At 41.9% G+C, this 23862-nt stretch overlaps 2 protein-coding genes and 1 pseudogene across 4 annotated transcripts; 1 reads left to right on the top strand and 2 right to left on the bottom strand.

Moving 5' to 3' along the window:
• Positions 1-496: 496 nt before the first annotated feature.
• On the bottom strand, positions 497-2849 carry LOC135547486 (origin recognition complex subunit 6-like; annotated as a pseudogene).
• Positions 2850-3043: 194 nt separating this feature from the next.
• LOC135547454 (vacuolar protein sorting-associated protein 35-like) lies at positions 3044-20323 on the top strand. Of its 3 annotated transcripts, none has more exons than XM_064976493.1 (17): positions 3044-3209; positions 4218-4304; positions 4545-4641; positions 4792-4915; positions 5132-5314; positions 5762-5981; positions 8203-8286; positions 8434-8543; positions 8655-8751; positions 8954-9102; positions 12573-12780; positions 16122-16277; positions 16384-16506; positions 17440-17619; positions 17799-18038; positions 18424-18567; positions 19158-20323. In XM_064976493.1, exons 1-17 carry the CDS (start codon positions 3207-3209, stop codon positions 19335-19337), a joined length of 2385 nt encoding a protein of 794 aa, XP_064832565.1. In that variant the 5' UTR covers positions 3044-3206; the 3' UTR covers positions 19338-20323. The 3 variants fall into 3 exon arrangements, with proteins under 3 accessions (XP_064832565.1, XP_064832557.1, XP_064832574.1); XM_064976485.1 differs by having other exon boundaries at positions 4206-4304; XM_064976502.1 differs by having other exon boundaries at positions 3045-3209; positions 4221-4304.
• Positions 20324-20845: 522 nt separating this feature from the next.
• On the bottom strand, positions 20846-22957 carry LOC135557648 (histamine H3 receptor-like). Its single transcript, XM_064991166.1, has 3 exons — positions 22553-22957; positions 22185-22351; positions 20846-21992 (listed from the first exon to the last, which is right to left on the bottom strand). The coding sequence occupies exons 1-3, from the start codon at positions 22878-22880 to the stop codon at positions 21096-21098; spliced, it is 1392 nt and encodes a 463-aa protein (XP_064847238.1). The 5' UTR covers positions 22881-22957; the 3' UTR covers positions 20846-21095.
• Positions 22958-23862: the final 905 nt, after the last annotated feature.

Raw genomic sequence — 23862 nt, 5'->3', positions numbered from 1 at the left:
ACGGCCAAACCCTAACCCAGATGATGCCTTGCAAATTATGCACCGCCCTATGGGACTCCCAATCACAGACGGTTGTGATACAGCCTGAAATCAAACCAGGGTCTGTAGTGACACCTCGAGCACTGAGATGCAGTGCTTTAGACCACTGCGTCACTTGAATGACAATTCTAATTAAATTGTGTGTTAGATATAGGCTTACCTAGGCATGACGTTTTGATAGCTGTGTAATTCTCTCAGAGGGGAGTCATCAATATAGTCGCCGCAATTTACTCATTCGCAATGCTAATTATTGATGAGAGAGATGTGTGGTTATCAAAACATAGGAAGTAGTTCTAAAATCCCAGATGGAAAAATGAATGGTGAAAAAAAAAATACTATTAGAACCATTTCCAACTCATACTGTGGTCTGTCTAAATAAAAACAGTTGCTATTGCCAACTGGTAAGACTGTCTATCGTCCACCATAAATTGTGAACGCCAAAACACCACAGAATGTTAATCTTAACTGTACAAATCCAACACATTGACCAGCAACAGCACAGCAGAATTCTCTTAAAGTAAGTCTCATACACTGCCACTGAGGGGCAGAAAAGGCAAAGTACTGTATGGAATACAAACACATGCTTGCTTACAAGGGTAAGGCTTATAGCATAAAACAAGCATGGTTGAAACAATAAACAATGATAAAAAATTAACCTAATAAAAACACCTTTCAGGTAACATTCTCCAAAAGCTGAAGTAAGCGCATATGTGCTTCACTACTAGACGCCGTTTTAACCCCGCAATACAGCAAAGATTAAGAGTTATACTTTTCTAAGGACTTAATCAGGAATTTGGTATGGTTATTATTTGGTCACACTTACCTTCGTCTTTGTTCTATATTTTCTATGAGTGTTCGTCTTTTCTGTGCCATTTTAACTAGATTCTTCAGTGGAGTGGCTTCTTCTATTGGGGAAAAGAAAAATCAAGAGATACTTAAAGATCATAGCTACGACATTCTGAGATTGATTGTAATAGGCATGTTGTATGCCGCGATCGGGACATCCCTGATTGGGAGACCAACTCACTGAAGTTTTCAGTCCTAAAATAGAACATCCACTCTCTCCCACCAGGCGGTAACCACGACAACAATGAGAGAGAGGAATGACCTAGATTCTCTTTTCACCCAGGAAAGTAAAAACTCACACACCAGGGGCAAAAGTACAAATAGCCACTATGAAAAAGGCCACAATATTTCAAACCCCAGCTTTCGGAAGCGTATGTCACAAAAAAAAGGTATTGTTAGTCAACAGAACGTTATTGCTCTGAAGTACATTTTTAAATCCAAAGGCCCTCCCTGGGCTTTCACCCATTTCCCACCATATGTTAGTCAAACCCCTTTATCATTTGACAGCAGACTTACTGCAGATGTCCTGTCCCAGTTTCTGGAACTGGGTGCACAGCCTGTCAAAGATTCCCCTTTTAGCACCAGATGATGCTAACCGCTTCCTATCCACTTTGATCTTCAAGCATCTGGAGAGATGTTCATGGAGATAGTGATTAGGTTTCATTAACAATCAGGTTGAATGCTTTATGGATAAACAGTAACAGAAATACTGTAACACTCACTCGCATGCAGCGCTCAAAGCAGCTGTAGTTAAGAGTGGTTTTGACAGGTCCACATCTTTTTTACGGCGCTTTTTTTTAACGGAGCAGCAGGAAGGCTTGCTTCATACCTGGAACACAAACATGGATTCATCTTATTAAATTAACACATTTACATTGACAAATGTATGATATTCAGGACGGTGTCTTGTTCAGGAGAGAAGACTTGCTGAAAATAGTAGTTGACAAAATATTTGAAGATTAGTTGTGTGTTGGCCAGTGTAGGCTACTCTTCAAGTTCTCACCGTTCTGAGACTTGGGTGGCTACTTCGATTGCATCCATGCACCCAAACTGAACAGTAAGGTCTCTGACTCCTAGGTGAGACTCGAGGCCAAGCATGCATTCAATCTCAGGCCTTCAGATTGCTTTGATACTGCTTCTTGTTCAACCCGGATAATTTGAAGTCATATTCCTGAGGAATAGCACAAAAACAGTATTCATTGGGCACGTTACCTGAGCAACACCAGGGCATTTGGTTATTTGATTAACAGGTGAGATGCCTGGTCATCAACGCTAATGCAAAAAAAGGTTCAGAGGTAACTTCATTGATGTTGCTACCAGTTCTAGGCAAATTATGCTTTACTTGTACCCGTCGTAATTCCGAGTCCTGTACATTTAACCAGGGATAACCGCACGTACTCATCTGCTTGACTGTAATGTAGATGCAGAGTTAAGGAAACTACATCAAGAAGGTTATCAAGCAGCTGAATAATAACAGCTGTTGGCAAGCAGGTTAGTTAGCTACCTAAAGTCAATGGTACATGTTGATTGAACAATGATCCTGTCTCACGAATACTAGCGAGCTAATATGATCGTTTTACAGACTCACCGTAAAACTCTTGCAGGAGTTATACCCATTTTAGATGTAAGTTTAGTAAACGTTTAACTTTCAATTTCCGGTAACTGACTGATGTTCGTGACTGCCAACGAGAGTAAAAAGCAAACTTCTCCAGTCGAGTTATCGCACAAAAAAATGCCTTTCGCGTCAAAATTGGCAGACACCACCACGCCTACCAGCCGTCTGTTTGCGTACTTGTTGCTGAAAATAACAACAGCATATTTATTTACGAAAGGAATTCAGCATCAAATTTTATACTCATAATATATTTGCCTATATCACATTGTAGTAATTGGATCTCCGTCTAAATATTTGCGCTAACACTACTGCAGACAGTAATTTAGCCAATGGGAGACGTATTCCCACACTTTGTTTTCGGCTCAGCCAATGCGGGCGATTCTGTGGAAAGGGAAGCGGGGTCTTCACGAGTTATTAAAGCCACAAAGTCATAAACCCCGCCCATGTATACAATTTATCTTCTTAAAATCGGAGTAAAAACCTAATCCTAACCTCAACCTTAACCACAGTCTATGCCTAGTCATATCCTTAAATTAAGACATAAAAGCAAATAGTTGTTTTCATACATTTTTACGGCATAGTCTATTTTGACTTTGTGGCTGTGGTAACTTGTGGAAACCGGGTAGCTGGTGGATTGGTAGAAGTCACATGACTGGGAAACGATTTCAGGGTTAGCTACCAGTTTGCTGATACAAACTTGATAATCATGGTAAGTGAAAAGGCAAAAATAGCTACACTTTATACTTGTGATTATTATCCATCCAATCCTCCTATGTGAGTCATTACTTTTCGGTATTGTTTTTTTGTTATTGCTGTATGGCTGAGACTCGAAAACAGACTCACATTGTGGGTGGTGCTAGTTAGCTACGGCCTAGTTAAAAGCCAGATAGCTACATGCTCGCTAGTAGCTGTCTAAGGCTGTAGACTAACTGTCAACATATTTCATTTTTGAAGAATCGACCCGATTCATTGATGTCTAGCATCTCTTATGGTCGATTAGTTTCATCTCCTACTTTTAAGACACGAACTTCACTAAGTCAAAGGAGTGCAGTTTGTTAGCTAGTATTTTCATGAAATGTCTAGACGCGTTAGCTAACTGGCTATCTAGCTAACTAACGTAGCTCGTACAGATCAAAGAGAATATCGATTTAACTTAGCATATGTAACTAACTAGCTAAACTCGATTGGTTATCCGTGACAGAGAGGTCCAAATATACAAACCTGGCCACCACAACTGACGTTAGCTATCGAGTTCAATAACAAAGGTTAGCCAACAGATGTCAGTCATTGATCATTCATTCTGGTGATGCTAGAAATGAACATGGTTTGTGTGAACACAGTGCATACGAATCAGTAGCGAACCATTTGATGATAGTCTAGTGACTCAGTGCTAGCTTGCAGTCTAAACCTACTACACTCTTGATGAGGCATGTGACATTTTTTTCACCATTTCTAATCTTAGGCCATCCAGAGGGCTGACATTAGAATAACTATGAATTAGCTAACTCGATGTTTATGTTGGCCAGTACAGTACCACCAATCATTGAATTATTTTCCTGTGGGCATAGCCAGTTTACTGAGCATCTGAGTCAATGTCATGTTTCGGCTCCCTGTAACTGTAAACCACTATAACTGTAATGGTGGATGGAGTATGTCAGAGTAACATGCATGGCATTCCTCTGAGCTCCTGTGTGCTGTCTTTCAGCCTACCACACAGCAGTCACCCCAGGACGAGCAGGAAAAGCTACTTGATGAAGCTGTGCAGGCTGTCAAGGTCCAGTCATTTCAGATGAAGCGTTGCCTGGTAAGATCTACCTATTTCCTCCTTTGTGGGTCCGTTTAATTTCCTTCTCTTTTCTGTTAACAATATAGCAAATATGTATTGTGTTCTCTGACCCTCATCAGTGTATGAGAGAGACAGTGTTTCCAAGCCGCAAGTTACATTACAGCATATTTTGGAGAAGTGTATCAGATATTAAACGAACTGTACTGTATACTCATTGACTTGTTACTTGACTTGTTTGATTGACACTTCCATCTGTAGGACAAGAACAAGCTGATGGATGCATTGAAACATGCATCTAACATGCTGGGCGAACTCAGGACATCCATGTTATCGCCAAAGAGCTACTACGAACTCTGTATCCTTTACCTGCTGCAACCTATGGATCTCTGGTCTAGACATAGAAACAAAATGCACTCCTCATTCTCCAGATCATTTGACTGTTCTAGGCAAGTCTATGTTTGGTGTTGTTTACAATTGTGCTATGAGTCCCTAATTCTGAGTGCAGACATGGCCATCTCTGACGAGCTCCACTACCTGGAGGTGTACCTGACAGATGAGTTTGCCAAAGGCAGGAAGGTGGCTGACCTCTATGAGCTGGTTCAATATGCAGGGAACATCATCCCCAGACTGTGGGTACTCACGCATCCTAATGATTGTTTCAGATAGTGAATAAGTGTAAATGGAAAGCTGCACATGTTCTCTTGGACTAACCTACTTGTACATGTGATCAATCATGTGACAACAATGCCCTCCTTTAGGCAGTGCGAATCAGAAGAAGGAGCTTGACCCTAGAGGAATAGGAAACAGAACAAGTAATGACCCCCCCCCCCTCTCCTCTCTCCCAGTTACCTGCTGATCACTGTGGGGGTGGTGTATGTTCGCTCCTTCCCTCAGTCGCGCAAGGACATCCTGAAGGACCTGGTGGAGATGTGTCGTGGGGTGCAGCACCCGCTGAGAGGCCTGTTCCTCAGGAACTACCTGCTGCAGTGCACCCGCAACATCTTGCCTGACGACGGGGAGCAGTTAGAGTAAGAACAAAGGGAGAATCTGAATTGCATACTCTTTGCATTCTCTTGCCTTTCCACCTTCATGAAACCCTTTGGAGGAGAAGGTCAGAGGGGAGGGACCTCTGGTTTTCTCATCCAATGGTTTTTGAGAAGGAGGTGAGGAAAAAGAGGACGCAATTCACATTTTCTCCTCACGGGGCTCCCCTCCTGAGCTGCCCCTCACTCATTCTCATCGACCGATTCCCACTCGCAGTCCAGGCATCAGTGTATTTGTCAGACCTTCTCATTACGTTGTGTCCGTCCTCTGATTTGAAAGAGATTTGAGCTCGTTGTTTAGCAATCATCCCAGAAGGTTTAAATGTGACCTTAGAGTTATTGATTTAATGAAAAGGCTTATGTACTTCCTCTTGATATATCATGCTCCAGTTAACGAGGCACAACTTTTGGTCCTCGTCTCTGTCTTTCCAGGGGGGAGGATGCGATGACGGGAGACATTAACGACTCCATTGACTTTGTGTTGCTGAATTTTGCTGAGATGAATAAGCTGTGGGTGCGCATGCAGCACCAGGGCCACAGCCGAGACAGGGAGAAGAGGGAGAAGGAGAGGCAAGAGCTGCGCATCCTGGTCGGGACCAACCTGGTTCGACTCAGCCAGCTGGAGGGGGTCAACGTGGAAAAGTATAAACAGGTTTGTGTTTATGTCTGCCTATATATATACAGTGCCTTGCGAAAGTATTCGGCCCCCTTGAATTTTGCGACCTTTTGCCTCATTTCAGGCTTCAAACATAAAGATATAAAACTGTATTTTTTTGTGAAGAATCAACAACAAGTGGGACACAATCATGAAGTGGAATGACATTTATTGGATATTTCAAACTTTTTTAACAAATCAAAAACTGAAAAATTGGGCGTGCAAAATTATTCAGCCCCTTTACTTTCAGTGCAGCAAACTCTCTCCAGAAGTTCAGTGAGGATCTCTGAATGATCCAATGTTGACCTAAATGACTAATGATGATAAATACAATCCACCTGTATGTAATCAAGTCTCCGTATAAATGCACCTGCACTGTGATAGTCTCAGAGGTCCGTTAAAAGCGCAGAGAGCATCATGAAGAACAAGGAACACACCAGGCAGGTCCGAGATACTGTTGTGAAGAAGTTTAAAGCCGGATTTGGATACAAAAAGATTTCCCAAGCTTTAAACATCCCAAGGAGCACTGTGCAAGCGATAATATTGAAATGGAAGGAGTATCAGACCACTGCAAATCTACCAAGACCTGGCCGTCCCTCTAAACTTTCAGCTCATACAAGGAGAAGACTGATCAGAGATGCAGCCAAGAGGCCCATGATCACTCTGGATGAACTGCAGAGATCTACAGCTGAGGTGGGAGACTCTGTCCATAGGACAACAATCAGTCATATATTGCACAAATCTGACCTTTATGGAAGAGTGGCAAGAAGAAAGCCATTTCTTAAAGATATCCATAAAAAGTGTAGTTTAAAGTTTGCCACAAGCCACCTGGGAGACACACCAAACATGTGGAAGAAGGTGCTCTGGTCAGATGAAACCAAAATTGAACTTTTTGGCAACAATGCAAAACGTTATGTTTGGCGTAAAAGCAACACAGCTCATCACCCTGACCACACCATCCCCACTGTCAAACATGGTGGTGGCAGCGTCATGGTTTGGGCCTGCTTTTCTTCAGCAGGGACAGGGAAGATGGTTAAAATTGATGGGAAGATGGATGGAGCCAAATACAGGACCATTCTGGAAGAACCTGATGGAGTCTGCAAAAGACCTGAGACTAGGACAGAGATTTGTCTTCCAACAAGACAATGATCCAAAACATAAAGCAAAATCTACAATGGAATGTTTCAAAAATAAACATATCCAGGTGTTAGAATGGCCAAGTCAAAGTCCAGACCTGCATCCAATCGAGAATCTGTGGAAAGAACTGAAAACTGCTGTTCACAAATGCTCTCCATCCAACCTCACTGAGCTCGAGCTGTTTTGCAAGGAGTAATGGGAAAAAATTTCAGTCTCTCGATGTGCAAAACTGATAGAGACATACCCCAAGCGACTTACAGCTGTAATCGCAGCAAAAGGTGGCGCTGCAAAGTATTAACTTAAGGGGGCTGAATAATTTTGCACGCCCAATTTTTCAGTTTTTGATTTGTTAAAAAAGTTTGAAATATCCAATAAATGTCGTTCCACTTCATGATTGTGTCCCACTTGTTGTTGATTCTTCACAAAGAAATACAGTTTTATATCTTTATGTTTGAAGCCTAAAATGTGGCAAAAGGTCGCAAAGTTCAAGGGGGGCGAATACTTTCGCAAGGCACTGTATATATCGATGTCTAGAGCTGCACATTTGCATGTACTAGAAGTAAAATGGAACACTTGACATTAAATCTGAATGCTAATGTATGATTAATCTGAAACTGACTTGAAGACTGTGTAGTTAATATGAATCAGTATGCTTTTTGTTGTGCCACTTTTCAGATATTGGCTTGCAAATGAATTAATGTACTTGAATTGAGAGCATCATGCCATGCAGGGGAGCATAGGAACACATCATGTACTGTTCTGGAATACAGAGCACCTATAGAATTATGTAGTGTTTAGCCTTTGTCGTTTGTCTATCTGAGGGAGTGGAGACAAGGGAAGATGATCCTTGTCAAGCTCCGAGAGGGGTTCTTAACCCTGAGCACCTCTTGATGTTTTATTTCTGCTATTATATCTACTTTACCTTATAAATTATGTTTGTCAAAGCGGGATGAAGAATTGGATAAAATATTACATTGAACATGTATTACAACGTGCAGAAAATGAACAAATACTTAAGTCCCTTATATCTAGAGAGGATGTCCATTGTGTTACATTGTATTTGGGTTATTTCTCTCCCCAGATTGTGCTGTCCGGTGTCCTAGAACAGGTGGTAAACTGCAGAGATTCCCTGGCTCAAGAATATCTCATGGAGTGCATCATTCAGGTACCTACCGTTTCCAGTTTGTCATTGCATCAAGGTCTGTAGTAGGAAATGCATACGCATGAACTATTACTGATTCATCACATAGACTTGTCAAATGGAGTCACCCTGCCCTGCTGTCTATGGCCTGGCTCTCCTCTTCTATAACAGGTTTTCCCTGATGAGTTCCACCTTCAGACACTGAACCTATTCCTTCGTTCCTGTGCCGACCTGCATCAGCACGTCAATGTTAAAAACATCATCATCGCTCTCATTGACAGGTGACTCTGCTACATGTGATTTCAGTTCAATCAGTACACTACACACATGATTGCAATTTTCCATGGTATTGTATTGAAACACACTGACGTGATTTATCTTCTCTGTTTTAGACTGGCTTTGTTTGCTCACCGAGAAGATGGACCTGGAATCCCTGCTGAAATCAAACTGTTTGATATTTTCTCCCAACAAGTAGCCACAGTTATACAGGTAAGTGATGGAGAAAAGCTTTATTCTTTTTTTTTCTCCCCTGCAGATATCAATATCTCTTGCTCAAAAGACAAATTCAGGCACAAAATCGAGATCTAGTTTTCCTCTCATCGACTCAATCTCATGACCTTGTTTAAGTAATTCAACTGAAGTAGACCATTTTATGTTATTACATATTTTGTATTTCATGTTTTCCCTCCAGTCCCGCCAGGACATGCCTTCGGAGGATGTGGTCTCACTACAGGTGTCCCTCATCAACCTGGCAATGAAGTGCTACCCTGACCGGGTGGACTATGTGGACAAGGTGTTGGAGAGCACAGTGGAGATCTTCAATAAGCTCAACCTGGAGCAGTAAGAGCACTACCATGTCCCTGTCTCAGTGTTACATAGTTGATCATCTGGATAGTTCTGCTTCTCCTTTGTTTGGTAGAGGAATTCATCGGACCAAAGATATACATTAATGGAAATTAAAATGAAATTACATGAGCAGGGGTTGCGTAACACAGAAAAAATAGATAAAACGCGTAAGAAATATCTCGCTGCGTTTTAGATCTAAAATGCTTCTTATTGTAATTTCAGCTCGTCCTCAAACTCATTTTGTACGTTAGTTGCACTTCTCCACTGAGTATTCATGAATGGGCATTCTGGCAGCAGACAGGGCTCTGACTGATGTGTAGCTACAGTTAAAATCGGAAGTTTACGTAAACTAAGGTTTGAGTCATTGAAACTCGTTTTTCAATCACCCCACAAATATCTTGTTAACAAACTATAGTTTTGGCAAGTCGGTTGGGACATCTACTTTGTGCATGACACAAGTAATTTTTCCAACAATTGTTTACAGACAGATTATTTCACTTATAATTCACTGTATCGCAATTCCAGTGGGTCAGTAGTTTACATACACTAATTTGACTGCCTTTAATCAGCTTGGAAAATTCCAGAAAATGGTGTCATGACTTTAGAAGCTTCTAATAGGCTAATTGACATAATTTCAGTCAATTGGAGGTGTACCTGTGTGGATGTATTTCAAGGCCTACCTTCAAACTCAGTGCCTCTTTGCTTGACATCATGGGAACCATTTTAAAAAATCAGCCAAGACCTCCGAAAGATAATTGTAGACCTCCAGTAGTCTGGCTCATCCTTGCGAGCAATTTCCAAATGCACGTTCATCTGTACAAACAATAGCACACACGCATGAACACCATGGGACCACGCAGCCATCATACCGCTCAGGAAGGAGACGCGTTCTGTCTCCTAGAGATGAATGTACTTTGGTGCGAAAAGTGCAAGTCAATCACAGAACAACAGCAAAAGACCTTGTGAAGATGTTGGAGTTAACAGGTACAAAATTATCTATATCCACAGTGAAGCAAGGAAGAAGCCACTGCTCCAAAACCGCCATAATAAAGCCAGACTACGGTTTGCAACTGCACATGGGGACAAAGATCGTACCTTTTGGAGAAATGTCCTCTGGTCTGATGAAACAAAAATGGAACTGTTTGGCCATAATGACCATCGTTATGTTTGGAGGAAAAAGGGGGAGGCCTGCAAGCCAAAGAACACCATCCCAACCGTGAAACATGAGGTTGGCAGCATCATGTTGTGGGGGTGCTTTGCTGCAGGATGGACTGGTGCACTTCACAAAATAGATGGCATCATGAGGCGGGAGAATTATGTGGATATATTGAAACAACATCTCAAGGCATCAGTCAGGAAGTAAAAGCTTGGTCGCTATAGGGTCTTCCAAATAGACGAAGAAGCTTGTGAAAGGCTACCTGAAACGTTTGACTCAAGTTAAACAATTTAAAGGCAAAGCTACCAAATACTAATTGACTGTATGTAAACTTCTGATCCACTGGGAATATGATGAAAAATAACATCTGGAAAAAATAATTGTCACGCCTTTTTATATTTTGTATAAAAAAAATTGCCCCTCTTTCTCCCCAATTTCGTGGTATTCAATTGGTAGTTAGTCTTGTCTCATCCCTGCAACTCCCGTACGGACTCTGGAGAGGCGAAGGTCGAAAGCTGTGCGTCCTCCGAAACCCAACCCCAAGCCATACTGCTTCTTGACACAATGCCCACTTAACCCGGAAGCCAGCACACCTGGCAATCATGTCAGCGTGCATGCGCCCAACCCGCCACAGGAGTCGCTAGAGCACGATGGGACATGAACATCCCTGCCGGCCAAACCCTCCCCTAACCTGGACGACGCTGGACCAATTGTGCGCCGCCCCATGGGTCTCCAGGTCGCGGCCGTCTGCGACAGAGCCTGGACTCGAACCAGGATCTCTAATGGCACAGCTGCACTGCAATACAGTTCCTTAGACCACTGCACCACTTGGGAGGCCCCATATAACACTATTTGACGTGTTAAATAAGATTTTAATTTGACATGTCAAATAACACAATTCTATTATAGAATGTTTGTGCTGAATTTGCACGTGCAAGCGAAGTGCCACCACTACTATCAGTAGCACTGTCAAATCTGTACAAAAAGGTTTGCAAACAAGCAAACACTGGCCACAAACTGTGTTTACAATACGGCATTGGTGAAAATATATATTTTTTTGTCATCAAAGTCTGGAATTCTCTGGATTTATGGTGCGAACCAGGGGGGAAAAAACACACAGCCACACCATTGAATAGCAGGCTAGTGGTTGCTTTGCAATGCTTGCAGTTAGCCACTGATTCCTTACAAACCACTCATTGTTGAATTTGCCATTTCCAACTTGTGTAATCTTTATGGCCGAGCACTGATACATTTTATCTATAATTTATCTGAATTATTTCTCTTCATATGACAAGGATTAAAAATGATTTGCCAGTAGATTGTCAACTTGATTCATAATGACTGCTAGCAAAGACTTTGAAGTAAGATGTTGACATGATCAGTCCAATCAAAGCTGCACTGCATATAACGTCATTGACGTCATTTTATTTGTGGCCGATGACCTTGAGCCTTCTTGGAAGGGCACTTGTAATATAACTCTACGGCAGGACCCAAAGGTCTCAAATCTTGGATGTCTACCCTTACTAAGGACTTAAACTTGGCGATTATGTAGTGTCCCCATGAGTGACAGAACACTGAGCCAATCACGGCGCAATGCTCCTATTTTCTGCTGGCTTGCCCCACCACCACAGAAAGCATTGAGCTAGGCTGAAACGCCTGCATTTTGGAGCTGCCTCACTCAAGAAAACAAAGGACCATGTTTGTATGCTGCTTTATTAACTCAGTAATATATATATATATATTTTTTTATATATTGTTTGCAAACTGATGTGACATGTATTAATGCCAAAATAACATGCAAAACAGGCAAGAAAATAAATATTTATATACCTGCCACCGATCTTGCATTAAGAGCTTGCTGAACAAACAACCGCTAGTAGAAAAATGGTAGAAAAACCTAATTCTTCAGCAAAGTGCTAAAGTAGGCTACAGTGCTTTGTTCAGCCATACTTGAGACTGAAAGGTTCACAAATCTCAAAAGAAAGCCAGTTGCAGAGTACATTTTCTTATCAAACACTAATGAATTTTTAAAAAGAAATGAAGTTTATTATCCCCATCTATGATCTCAAATCTCTGTAAGAAGTTGTATGTAATTTCTTAATGTAATTCCCTTTTTTCTTTAGTATATATATTTATTTGTTTATATATTATATATATATATATATATATATATTTTTTTTTTTTTTCAGCCATGTGATGTTTGGAAGTTATTCTATTTCTCAATTTTCATAAATAGCTGACAAAGGAAACTGCTGTAGCTACTTCAGTATTTTCATTCTCAACTCCATTGTCTCCCCCCCTTTCGAAGCATTGCAACCAGTAGCGCAGTCTCGAAAGAGTTGACGAGGCTGCTGAAGATCCCAGTGGACACCTACAACAACATTCTGACCGTTCTGCAACTCAAGCACTTCCCACCACTCTTCGAGTACTTTGATTATGAGTCCCGTAAAAGCATGAGCTGTTATGTTCTGAGCAACACTCTGGACTACAACACCACCATTCTATCCCAGGAGCAGGTCAGTACACACACACACACACACACACACCAACGCACACATACAGTACCAGTCAAATGTTTGGACACACCTACTCATTCCAGGGTTTTTCTTTATTTTTTACTATTTTTTACATTGTAGAATAATCAATGTAGTAATGAAAAAAGTGTAAAACAAATCCAAATATATATTTTATATTTGAGATTCTTCAAAGTTGTCACCCTTTGCCTTGATGACAGCTTTGCACAATCTTGGCATTCTCTCAACCAGCTTCATGAGGAATGTTTTTTTCAGCAGTCCAACAAGGAGTTCCCACTTATGCTGAGCACTTGTTGGCTGCTTTTCCTTCTCTCTGCAGTCCAACTCATCCCAAACCATCTTAATTGGGTTGAGGTCAGGTGATTGTGGAGGCCAGGTCATCTGATGCAGCACCCCATCACTCTCCTTCTTGATCAAATAGTCCATACACAGCCTGGAGGTGTGTGGTGGGTCATTGTGCTGTTGAAAAACAAATGATAGTCCCACTAAACGCAAACCAGATGGGATGGCGTATCACTGCAGAATGCTGTGGTAGCCATGTTTGTGAAGTGTGCCTTGAATTCCAAATAAATCACTGACAGTATCACCAGCAAAGCAGCATCACACCACCACCTCCATGCTTCATGGTGAGAGCCACACATGCGAAGATCATCCGTTCACCTACTCTGCGTCTCACAAAAACACGGCGGTTGAAACCAAAAATCTCAAATTTGGACTCATCAGACCAAAGACAGATTTCCACCTGTCTAATGTCCATTCCTTGTGTTTCTTGGCCCAAGTGTAAGTCTCTTCTTCTTAGCACTCAGCAATTTGACCATGAGGCCTGTTTCACGCAGTCTCCTCTGAACGGTTGATGTTGAGATGTGTCTGTTACTTGAACCCTGTGAAGCATTTATTTGGGCTGCAAATTTTCAGATTGACTGACCTTCATGTCTTAAAGTAATGATGGACTGTAATTTCTCTTTGCTTATTTGAGCTGTTTTTGCCATAATATGGACTTTTACCAAATCGGGCTATCTGCTGTATACCACCCATACCTTGTGACAACACTACTGATTGGCTCAAATGCATTAAGAAGGAAAGAAATTCCACAAATTAACTTGTAACAAGGCACACCTGTTAATTGAAATGCAATTCAAGTAAGAACCTCATGAAGCTGGTTGAGTGCCAAGAGTGCAAAGCTGTCAAGACAAAGGGTGGCTACTTTGAAGGATCTCATCTAAATATCTTTTTTTATTTGTTTAACACTTTCTTTGTTGCTACATGATTCCATATGTGTTATTTCATAGTTTTGATGTCTTCACTATTATTCTACAATGTAGGAAATATTACAAATAAAGAAAAACCCTTGAATCAGTAGGTGTGTCCAAACCTTTGACCGGTATTGTACACACAAACACGTACTGATATGTGCTACTTACTTATATTTTTGCACATTGAGCTGTGTTCTTTCTCATAAGTGTTTTCTTGTTGTTGGCCTCTTTTCACCTTACTTTGTTTCGGTAAGCATGAACAAAAGGCTCTTTGTATTGTATACTTCCATGCAGTCTGGCTACTTATTTCCATCAATTCTCTTCAAGATATTGGCTGTTAAAGTCATAATAACCTTTTCTAACTTTTCAATTTGGAAAAGGTCAATGTGAACAATGATTCAGAGCACCAGCCTTTTCTAAGAGCGCTCTTAGTGGGACTCCAGGAGATCATTGATTTCCCAGTAATGCCATAAGAGGCCTTTTTAAAAGCCTTTCCCACCCTAACTTATATAACTATCTTCACCCATACCTTTTTGGTCACGATATATAACTTCAACCCCATTACAATATACTTGCAGTCTGTCGATTTTTGTTGTTGTTGCCACTAATAGCCCTTTCCAGTCTGCTCAAGAGAACTTGTTGATGATACAGTGCTTTCAGAAAGTATTTACACTCTTTTTTTACACATTGTGGTATGTTACAAAGTGGGATTTTTTTTATTTATTTAATGGTCCTTTTTGTCAACAGTCCATACCAATACTCTGTATTATCATTTGTAAAATTCTATGATTTTGAAATGTATATACAATTTTAAAAAAGTACACATTTCTTATTTAGATAAGTATTCAACCCCCCGAGTCAATACATTTTAGAATCACCTTTGGCAGCGATTACAGCTGTGAGTGTTTTTGGGTAAGTATCAAAGAGCTTTGCATACCCGGCTTGAACAATATTTGCCCATTTTATGATTCTTCAAGCTCTGTCATGTTGGTTGTTGAGCATTGCTTGACAGTCATTTTCAAGTCTTGCCATAGAGTTTCAAGCCAATTTGGCAAAACTGTAACTAGGCCACTCGGGAACATTAAATGTCTTCTTGGTAAACAACTCCAGTGTAGATTTGGCCATGTATTTTAGGTTATTTTCCTGCTTAAAGGTGTTTTTTTTCCTGTGTCTATTGGAAAGCAGACTGAACCAGATTTTTCCTCTAGGATTTGCCTGTGCTTGGCTCTGTTTATTTTTGTCCTAAATAACTTCCTAGTCCTTCCTGATGACAAGCATACCCATAACATGATGCAGCCTCCACCATGCTTGAAAATGTGAAGCGTGGTACTCAGTGATGTGTTGGATTTGCCCCCAAACATAACGCTTTAAATTCAGGACCAAAAGTGCATTTCTTTGCCACGTTTTTAGCAGGATTATACTTTAGTGCCTTATTGCAAACAGGATGCATGTTTTGGAATATTTGTATTCTGTACAGGTTTCCTTCTTTTCACTCTGTCAGTTAGGTTAGTATTCTGGAGTAACTACAATGTTGTTGATCCATCCTCAGCTTTTTCTTATCACAGCCATTAAACTGTAACTGTTTTAAGGTCACCATTGGTCTCAGTGTGAAATCCCTGAGCAGTTTCCTTCCTTTCCGGCAACTGTGTTAGGAAGGATGCCTGTATCCGTGTAGTGACTGTGTATTGATATACTATCCAAATGTAATTGATAACTTCACTATGCTCAAAGGGAAATACAGTGTCTGCTTTTTTTAAAACTTTCAGTCCATGGAACTTATGTCGCTTGTTAAGCACAGTTTTCCTCCTGTACTAATTCAGTCTTGACATAACAAAGGAGTTGAATACTTTTCATTTTTTATTATTATTATTTTTGAAATCTAAAGACAAAAGTACACTTTTTTTTACATTGTGTGGTATTGTGTGTAGGCCAGTGAGACAATCTCAATTTGATCAATTTTTATTTCAGGCTGTAACAACAATATGTGGAAAAAGTCCAGGCCGTGTGAATACTTTCTGAAAGTACTGTAAATATCTCACTGCTGAAGCACCGCTTTCTCTCTCCCTCAAGGTGGATGCCATCCTATCCCTGGTGTCGACACTGATCCAGGACCAGCCAGACCAGCCCGCTGAGGACCCAGACCCAGAGGACTTTGCTGAGGAGCAGAGCCTTGTGGGTCGCTTCATTCATCTGCTGCTTTCCGATGACCCCGACCAACAGTATCTGGTAAGCTTTGCTTCCCATACAGTTGAATTCCGTCACCGTATCAATGTGTTTTCAGGGGATGTGTTTCATGGCATATGTTAATGGAGGGCTCCGTCATGTTCTTCAGATCCTGAATACAGCCAGGAAGCACTTTGGTGCTGGGGGGAACCAGAGGATTCGCTACACTCTTCCACCGCTGGTGTTTGCTGCCTATCAGCTGGCCTTCCGCTACAAAGAGAACTCTTCATCAGTACGTCACGTAACCCTTACCCTAACTTTTCTGAACAAAAATATATATACCCAACGTGTAAAGTGTTGGTCCCATTTTTCATGAGCTGAAATGGAAGATCCCAAAAATGTTCCATACACACAAGTGTACTAGTCTCTCAAGTGTTGTGCACAAATTTGTTTACGTCCCTGTTAGTGAGCATTTCTCCTTTGCCAAGATAATCCATCCACCTGACAGGTGTGAGATGTAAAGAAGTTGATTAAACAGCATGAGCATTACACAGGAGCACCTTCTGCTGGGGGAAATGAAAGGTCACTCTAAAATGTGCAGTTTTGTCACACAATGCCATAGATGTTTCAAGTTTTGAGGGAGTGTGCAATTGGTATGCTGCCTGCAGGAATGTCCAACAGAGCTGTTGCCAGATAATTGAATTCTAATGTCTCTGCTATAAGATGCCTCCAACGTTGTTTTAGAGAATTTGGCAGTACATCCAACCGGCTTCACAACCGCAGACCACGTGTTACCACGCCAGCCCAGGACCTCCACATCTGGCTTCTTCACCTGTGGGATCGTCAGGGAGGGGGGGATGCTGAGGAGTATTTCTGTCTGTAATAAAGCCTTTTTGTGGGGAAAAACTAATTCTGATTGGCTGGGCCTGACTCCCCAGTGGGTGGACCTGGCTCCCAAGTGGGTGGCCCTATGCCCTCCCAGGCCTACCAATGGATGTGCCCCCTGCCCAGTCATGTGAAATCCATTGATTAGGGCATAATTTATTTATTTAAATTGACTGATTTCCTTCTATGAACTGTAACTCAGTAAAATCTTTGTAATTGTTGCATTTATAATTTTGTTCAGTATACATATTTCTTTTTTACGAAGTTATGAAGAGGATGATTTATGATAAACAGGAAGGTGGATTTGAACTGTTTCCTCTTTGTTGAACATGTCCCACAGGATGATAAATGGGAGAAGAAGTGCCAGAAGATCTTCTCGTTTGCCCACCAAACCATCAGTGCTCTGATCAAGGCTGAGCTGGCTGAGCTGCCCCTCAGACTCTTTCTACAGGGGGCGCTTGCCGCAGGAGAGATTGGCTTCGAGAACCACGAGACTGTGGCCTACGAGTTTATGTCACAGGTACAAGGGACAAAATGGGTTGAGTGTTAAATATTGGAGGAAGGAGGTCACTGCCCCTCTTCGCCTTAGGTTTACTTGTGCCCTGTGTTGGCAGCATTGATCCACTGATTTCACAGGAATTTTTCTATATCTGTTTTCTCTGAGAATCATAACATACGACTGCCCCCCCCCCACCCCAGGCCTTCTCCCTGTATGAGGATGAGATCAGCGACTCCAAGGCTCAACTAGCAGCTATCACGCTGATCATCGGCACGTTTGAGAGAACAAAATGCTTCAGCGAGGAGAACCACGAGCCTCTGAGGACACAGTGTGCGCTCGCTGCCTCCAAACTGCTCAAGAAGCCAGACCAGTGTCGGGCCGTCAGCATCTGTGCACACCTCTTCTGGTCCGGACGCAACACTGAAAAGAATGGAGAGGAGGTGAGGGTTGTCATCACAAAGAGGATAAATATATAATTATTGTGTAAAATACAGTGCTGTTCTAAAGATGATGGTGTCACCATAGTAACAGACATGCAGTAACAGTCTAGTAACCAAGTATTGAGATTGATTGCCTTGCTTTGTCTTCTGCTCTGATGAGATGTAAAAAAAAAAAAAAAAATCCCCAGATGACAAGCAGGGTGGTAATTGTAAGGTTCCTTGCGCATAATGACACATAATCAGAGTATTGAAGTGTGGGAAATGCAGTAAGAGGTTCTCTTTGTTCTATATTTATATTCAGAGTTTCAACTTCCTCTTCATCACAGGTGGCGTGTGTGTGTGAATGCGTGGTAAAAGAGTTTTACACCACCGTCTTTGTCCTCAGATTCTTGACGGGAAGAGGGTGATGGAGTGCTTAAAGAAGGCCCTGAAAATCGCCAACCAGTGCATGGACCCGTCATTGCAAGTGCAGCTCTTCATTGAGATCCTGAACAGATATGTCTGTTTCTACGAAAGAGAGAATGATGCGGTATGTGCACATTTCTTCCCTTTTGACCTCCTCGTCTATACTACCACTCATTCCTGACATGCTTTTTAAGAACCAGGCTTGCATTATGAAATCCTGACGTCTTTTCAACGCACTTCAAGTGCAGACGGTCACATTGAGCTGCCTGGAGTGACGCCATCCAATCTCCCGTGTTCTCTGAGTTTATTGGAACAGTGTTGGGACTTGCTAGGACACCAAGGGGACGCCCACTCTTTGGTGGTTATTTACCAGCGCAGCAAGGAGGGAAGGACAGGAGGCTACAGCTCACCCACCCACTCTCCACAGACAGACACCCCATCTGCCTCAGTTGGGGTGTCTTACAGGGTGTTTTTCTTAACAGCTAGAGAGGGTACTAGGCCTCCAGGGACTGAGAACAGGGGCTCCATAGTCAGAACAATTTGAGACACTGATGACATTTTTCCCCCCCCTAAATCATTTTATAACTTTTGTCTTATAACTGAGTATATTTCTGCATATCTAAAGTAGGTAATACGTACTTTTTTTTTCTCTCACTAATTTCAACTTATTTGAAATTATTATTTGAAATCATGAGCTGTCTTGATCCCCTGTAGGTGACGGTCCAGGTTCTGAACCAGCTGATCCAGAAGATCCGAGAGGACCTGCCAAACCTGGAGGCCAGCGAGGAGACGGAGCAGATCAACAAACACTTCCACAACACACTGGAGCACCTGCGTTTGCAGAGAGAGTCGCCGGAGTCCGAGGGGCCTGCTTATGAGGGCCTGGTGCTGTAGGGCTCGCTACACTTATAAATATCTATATATATATTTACACACACATGTACACTCACACCAGGGTATTCCATCCATTGGGAAAAATGCCAACCCCACCAACAACACCTGCCTTCCATCTCTCTATTTCTTTCTCTTTCTATCCTTTTCTCCTCACTCTATTTCCTTCTATCATCCCCCTTTACTTCATGTTACCATTTTTAGCACAAGGTGTTGCATTTAAAGGTGTTGCTTTTGAGAATACATGGTGTACAGGCTGCAGTTTGCCTTGCACTTCCTGTGTGTTGTCATTCCATCTCATTTGACCATTTCTGTTGTCCGTCGTCACCCTCAGAAGGCGAAGATATTGCCAGTGGAAGCTCATGTTTAAACTTTGTACCCTACTCATCTCCTCTGTCTGTACGTCATCATGATTTAATGGTCATGCAAAAGAAAGAAATTGCCTGCTTTTATGTCTCGTCATTACTAGGTCGTACTGGGGGAGAGTTATCCCATTGACCTAACGCTGTGACCCAACAACCCCTTCTCCTCCATGGACTAACACCCGGGTAGTCGGCTGTAGATTTTCCTTTGCCCTCCGCTCTCTCTCTCTCTCTCTCTCTCCTCAACTGCTTCACTCATTTAGCTTGAGCTTTTTTTTTTCTGGTTGCGGCCTTACTTCTGTGGTTGACAGCCATTTGTAGAGAGTTAAGCGGCGTGTGTTGGTGCATGCTTTTACATAGACCTGCTCTGGATATCTCAATGAGTGGTAGGAGGAACTGATGTGTATGATACCCCTTTGTCACTGGCGCTACTAAAGTGGCAGCTAACCTTAATTTCTTAGATGTCCACATTGATTAAAAGATCTCTGCTGGGGGTGGGTTCTATTCATCTCGTTGTATTCTGGATTCTGAACCCTATCTATTGTATGTATGAGCTACTTGTAAATCAGCAAAAACAGAATAAATATCATGTCGTTTGCACAAATAAACAAATTGATATTAACCCTACATGTCTATAACTTGGTGTCCATCTTCTGTTATGCTGCAGGTAACTAGCCTCTGGTTTTGAATGAATACTGAGTCGGTGCACTGAAAGGGAGATTCACGTTAGTGATTGGATCGACATTTGTTTACAAAATGGTCACCCTTTCATGACAAGGTTATTATGAAAGTTATATTTTTAGAAACACTTTCGGTGTTTTCTACTATTGAGTTTGGATGGTCAAGGTTGTGTTGTGACTCATGCTTAACAAATGAGGACCAATTAGCTATCTCCTGACTACGGCTGTTATTCAGTTTTACTTCATCCGTTGCTAGGTGACTGTTCAATGGAGACAGTCTCGTTGATGGCCCACGGAATAACAATCACAGCTGAAAACATGTTTTTCTTTGTCATTTAGCGGCATTTTGGTGCCTATATAAAGGCTAACATATGGTACATATATAGGCACCAAAATGTTGCAAAAAAGGTGTTGAACACTGTTGCCTGAAGTCTAAGGTAGACGCCAGGGTAATAAACATATTGGAGGGGAGCTGCTGCATGTATTTATTGTTCAACATAAAACAGACATTACATTTGTTGTAAAGGTAACTAATACACATTGTAAGATCTGCAAACAAACACGTGCTACACAGAAATACAAAACAATATTCATGGTGACTGTCTGTACCCAGTGTTGTGCAACACTCGTACGACCTGTCCGCCTACTCTAACATCAGACAACTGATTATGTAAAACTGTCAGAACGAGGCCATAGTTGTCAGTGCAATTTGGTCATGCTTAATACATTTGTTCCATATACTGTGGCTGAATTTTAATCTTGGTGGTACAAAGCAGTTTTCTGAAAGCCTTTCTGAAGCTGGTATGACACAGCGGGTAAAGGACAGGATTGATGGAGGAGTTGACCCAAAGTAACCAGAAGGAGATTTCATACAGGTAGTGCTGGACACATTGGGCATGACATGCTGCACGAATGATCATTAACAGTGTGTAGGGAGCCCAGCACAGGCCAAACACACACACAATCACTGCCAGGGACTTGGCAACCTTCTTGTCCTTTGAGAGACGAAAACGACTGGCAGCTACTTCAGATTGGCTGCGCTGTTTACTGAACGAGGGCTCCGCTGACTGGAACCGCGTCCTCCTGGAATGCTGGACCACATCACCCACTTGCAGTGGAGGAAGGTCCAGAATCGTGCTGTCCTTACTTGTCTCATGGTTGCTGTTCCCAGTTACTGCTGACACTTTAGCAGTAGATAGAATACCTCCTAACCTGGCAGCATTGTCTGGGATCCTTTGGGCTTCACCTTCCACTGGTCTGACGAAGAATACATGCTGAACTCCAGCTTTGAGGGCCTCCATCTCACAGTCCCCAGGCCCCTCGACAGGCTGCTCATCCCTCACCTGGTTCCGCCTCCTGATGTTGATGTAGATGCTGATGTTGAAGTACATGACAGTAACAAAGGGGGTGAAAAACTCAACAGTGGATGCCGTCATCAAGAAATACCAGTTGAAGTAAAACTCTGCGTGGCACTCTTTGTCGGGCACCACGCTACTACCAGCGATGTATTCCCAGATAATGATCGCTGGCCCATAGAGTAGGAAAGCAGCCAGCCACACACTCAGCATCTTCAGAACAGCCTCCCGGGTGACACCTTTCTGACACCTGTAGCTCACCTGATACAGAAAGAACGGAATGGTGGCATTATTGAAATGGGGGTGTACACAGGTTCTTGGTGCACTAAAGAAAACCTTTCAATTATGATATTTTGATATGGCTTTACATTTCATTACTTCCATATCACTCGCAGACAGTTGAAAATGACACCTGCTGCAGGAAAGGTTAATCATGCGTAAATGTTTTCTCACGGCTCGTGTGACAGATATAAATCTGTCGAAGCTGATCAGGACGATGTTGAACACTGATGCAGTGCATAAAGTATAGTCCACCACCAGCCATATCTTGCACAGACCTCGTCCGAGCCTCCACTCCCCGGTAATGACATAGGGGATATACGCAGGAATACAAAAGCCTCCTGCAGGTGGGATGGAACACACATTTTACGCACGACTATTAAGCACGCATTTGAAACGCGTTCAGATATTTTGGCAATATAGAACAATAGAGATAAAATATGTATGGGTAGCAGTAGCTTATGAATCCTGCAAACAGTATGTATACCTTTACAACAATGGCACACAATGTATTTGCTCACACAATACATTTACGCACTCACCAACGAGTAAATCGGCTATGGCCAAATTCAAAAAGAAAAAGTTCCCTTGAGTTCGCAAACTTTTCTCCACCGCAAAGGCTAATATTACAAGCGCGTTGCCGAGCACAGTGGCGAAGACAAGAAGCGACATGAGCACGGCCAAGAACACGGAGGTAGACGGAGAGAATTGTCCATATTGCGAACGTGGGTTCCCAGGCATCTCCATATCACCAAGCGCCGTGGCGTTTCCCTGGGTAACCACAGACCAGTTGAGCATCTCATTCGATTTCCAATGCGAAGTGACGGCCATGGAAGTTCCAGCACCCAGTAATAAAGATTCGGGTTGCATTGTCCCTACTTTTATTTATTTTTATATTAGCTTAACCAGCCAACTTCAATAGCATGTTAAAGTTGTTAAAGCTGACATTCCATGGAGTTCGTGTGAAGACTGAAAACGAAGAGGAAGATGCCGTTTTTATAGGCTGCAGCCTACATGAAACGTGAGCTGCGTTTTTATTGGTTGTTTTGCAGTGCTTGTGAGAACTGAAAAAACAGGACATATGATTCCTATCTCTTATGTCTGTTTGAGCAGATAGTATATGAAGACAGTGAAATAAAGATTAGAATAGTTAATTCCTTAGAATACACAACATTTGAAGGCATATGGGTTTTCTGTATTTCTTTCTAAACATAATTTTTGCTGTTAGAAAATATGAATTTCCAAGGCAAAAATAAATGAAAATGTAATGTCTGGAAGGTATTCTCATCTAATTTCATATTAATATTAATATTGTGGCTGGCTTTGCAAAGTTGTGTCAAACACTAATTCTAAACTAAACAAAAATATAAACGCAAAATTCAACAATTTTAAAGATTTTACTCCGTTACAGTTCATAAGGAAATCATCTATGGATTTCACATGACTGGGAATAGAGACACGCATCTGTTGCTCACAGATACCTTAATAAAGGTAAATCAAATCAAATCTTATTTGTCACATGCGCGGAATACAACAGGTGTAGCACTGTGAAATGCTTACTTACAAGCCCTGAACCAACAATGCAGTTTTAAGAAAATCCCTAAAAAAGTAAGAGATAAGAATAACAAATAATTAAAGAGCAGCAGTATATAACAATAGCAGGGCTATATACAGTTGGTACCAGTACAGTGTCAATGTTCGAGAGGCACCCGTGTCAAGGTAATTGAGGTAATTATGTACATGTAGGTAGAGTTGGGGCGTGCTCGGTCCTACTTTTCCTGTCGTGCACAATCTTCTCCTTTGTCTTGATCACATTGAGGGAGAGGTTGATGTCCTGGCACCACACGGTCAG

Source organism: Oncorhynchus masou, chromosome 1 (assembly GCF_036934945.1).
Source record: "Oncorhynchus masou masou isolate Uvic2021 chromosome 1, UVic_Omas_1.1, whole genome shotgun sequence".
In the NCBI taxonomy this organism is placed as follows: Eukaryota; Metazoa; Chordata; class Actinopteri; order Salmoniformes; family Salmonidae; genus Oncorhynchus; species Oncorhynchus masou.
This window is presented reverse-complemented; position numbering and strand designations above follow the sequence as displayed.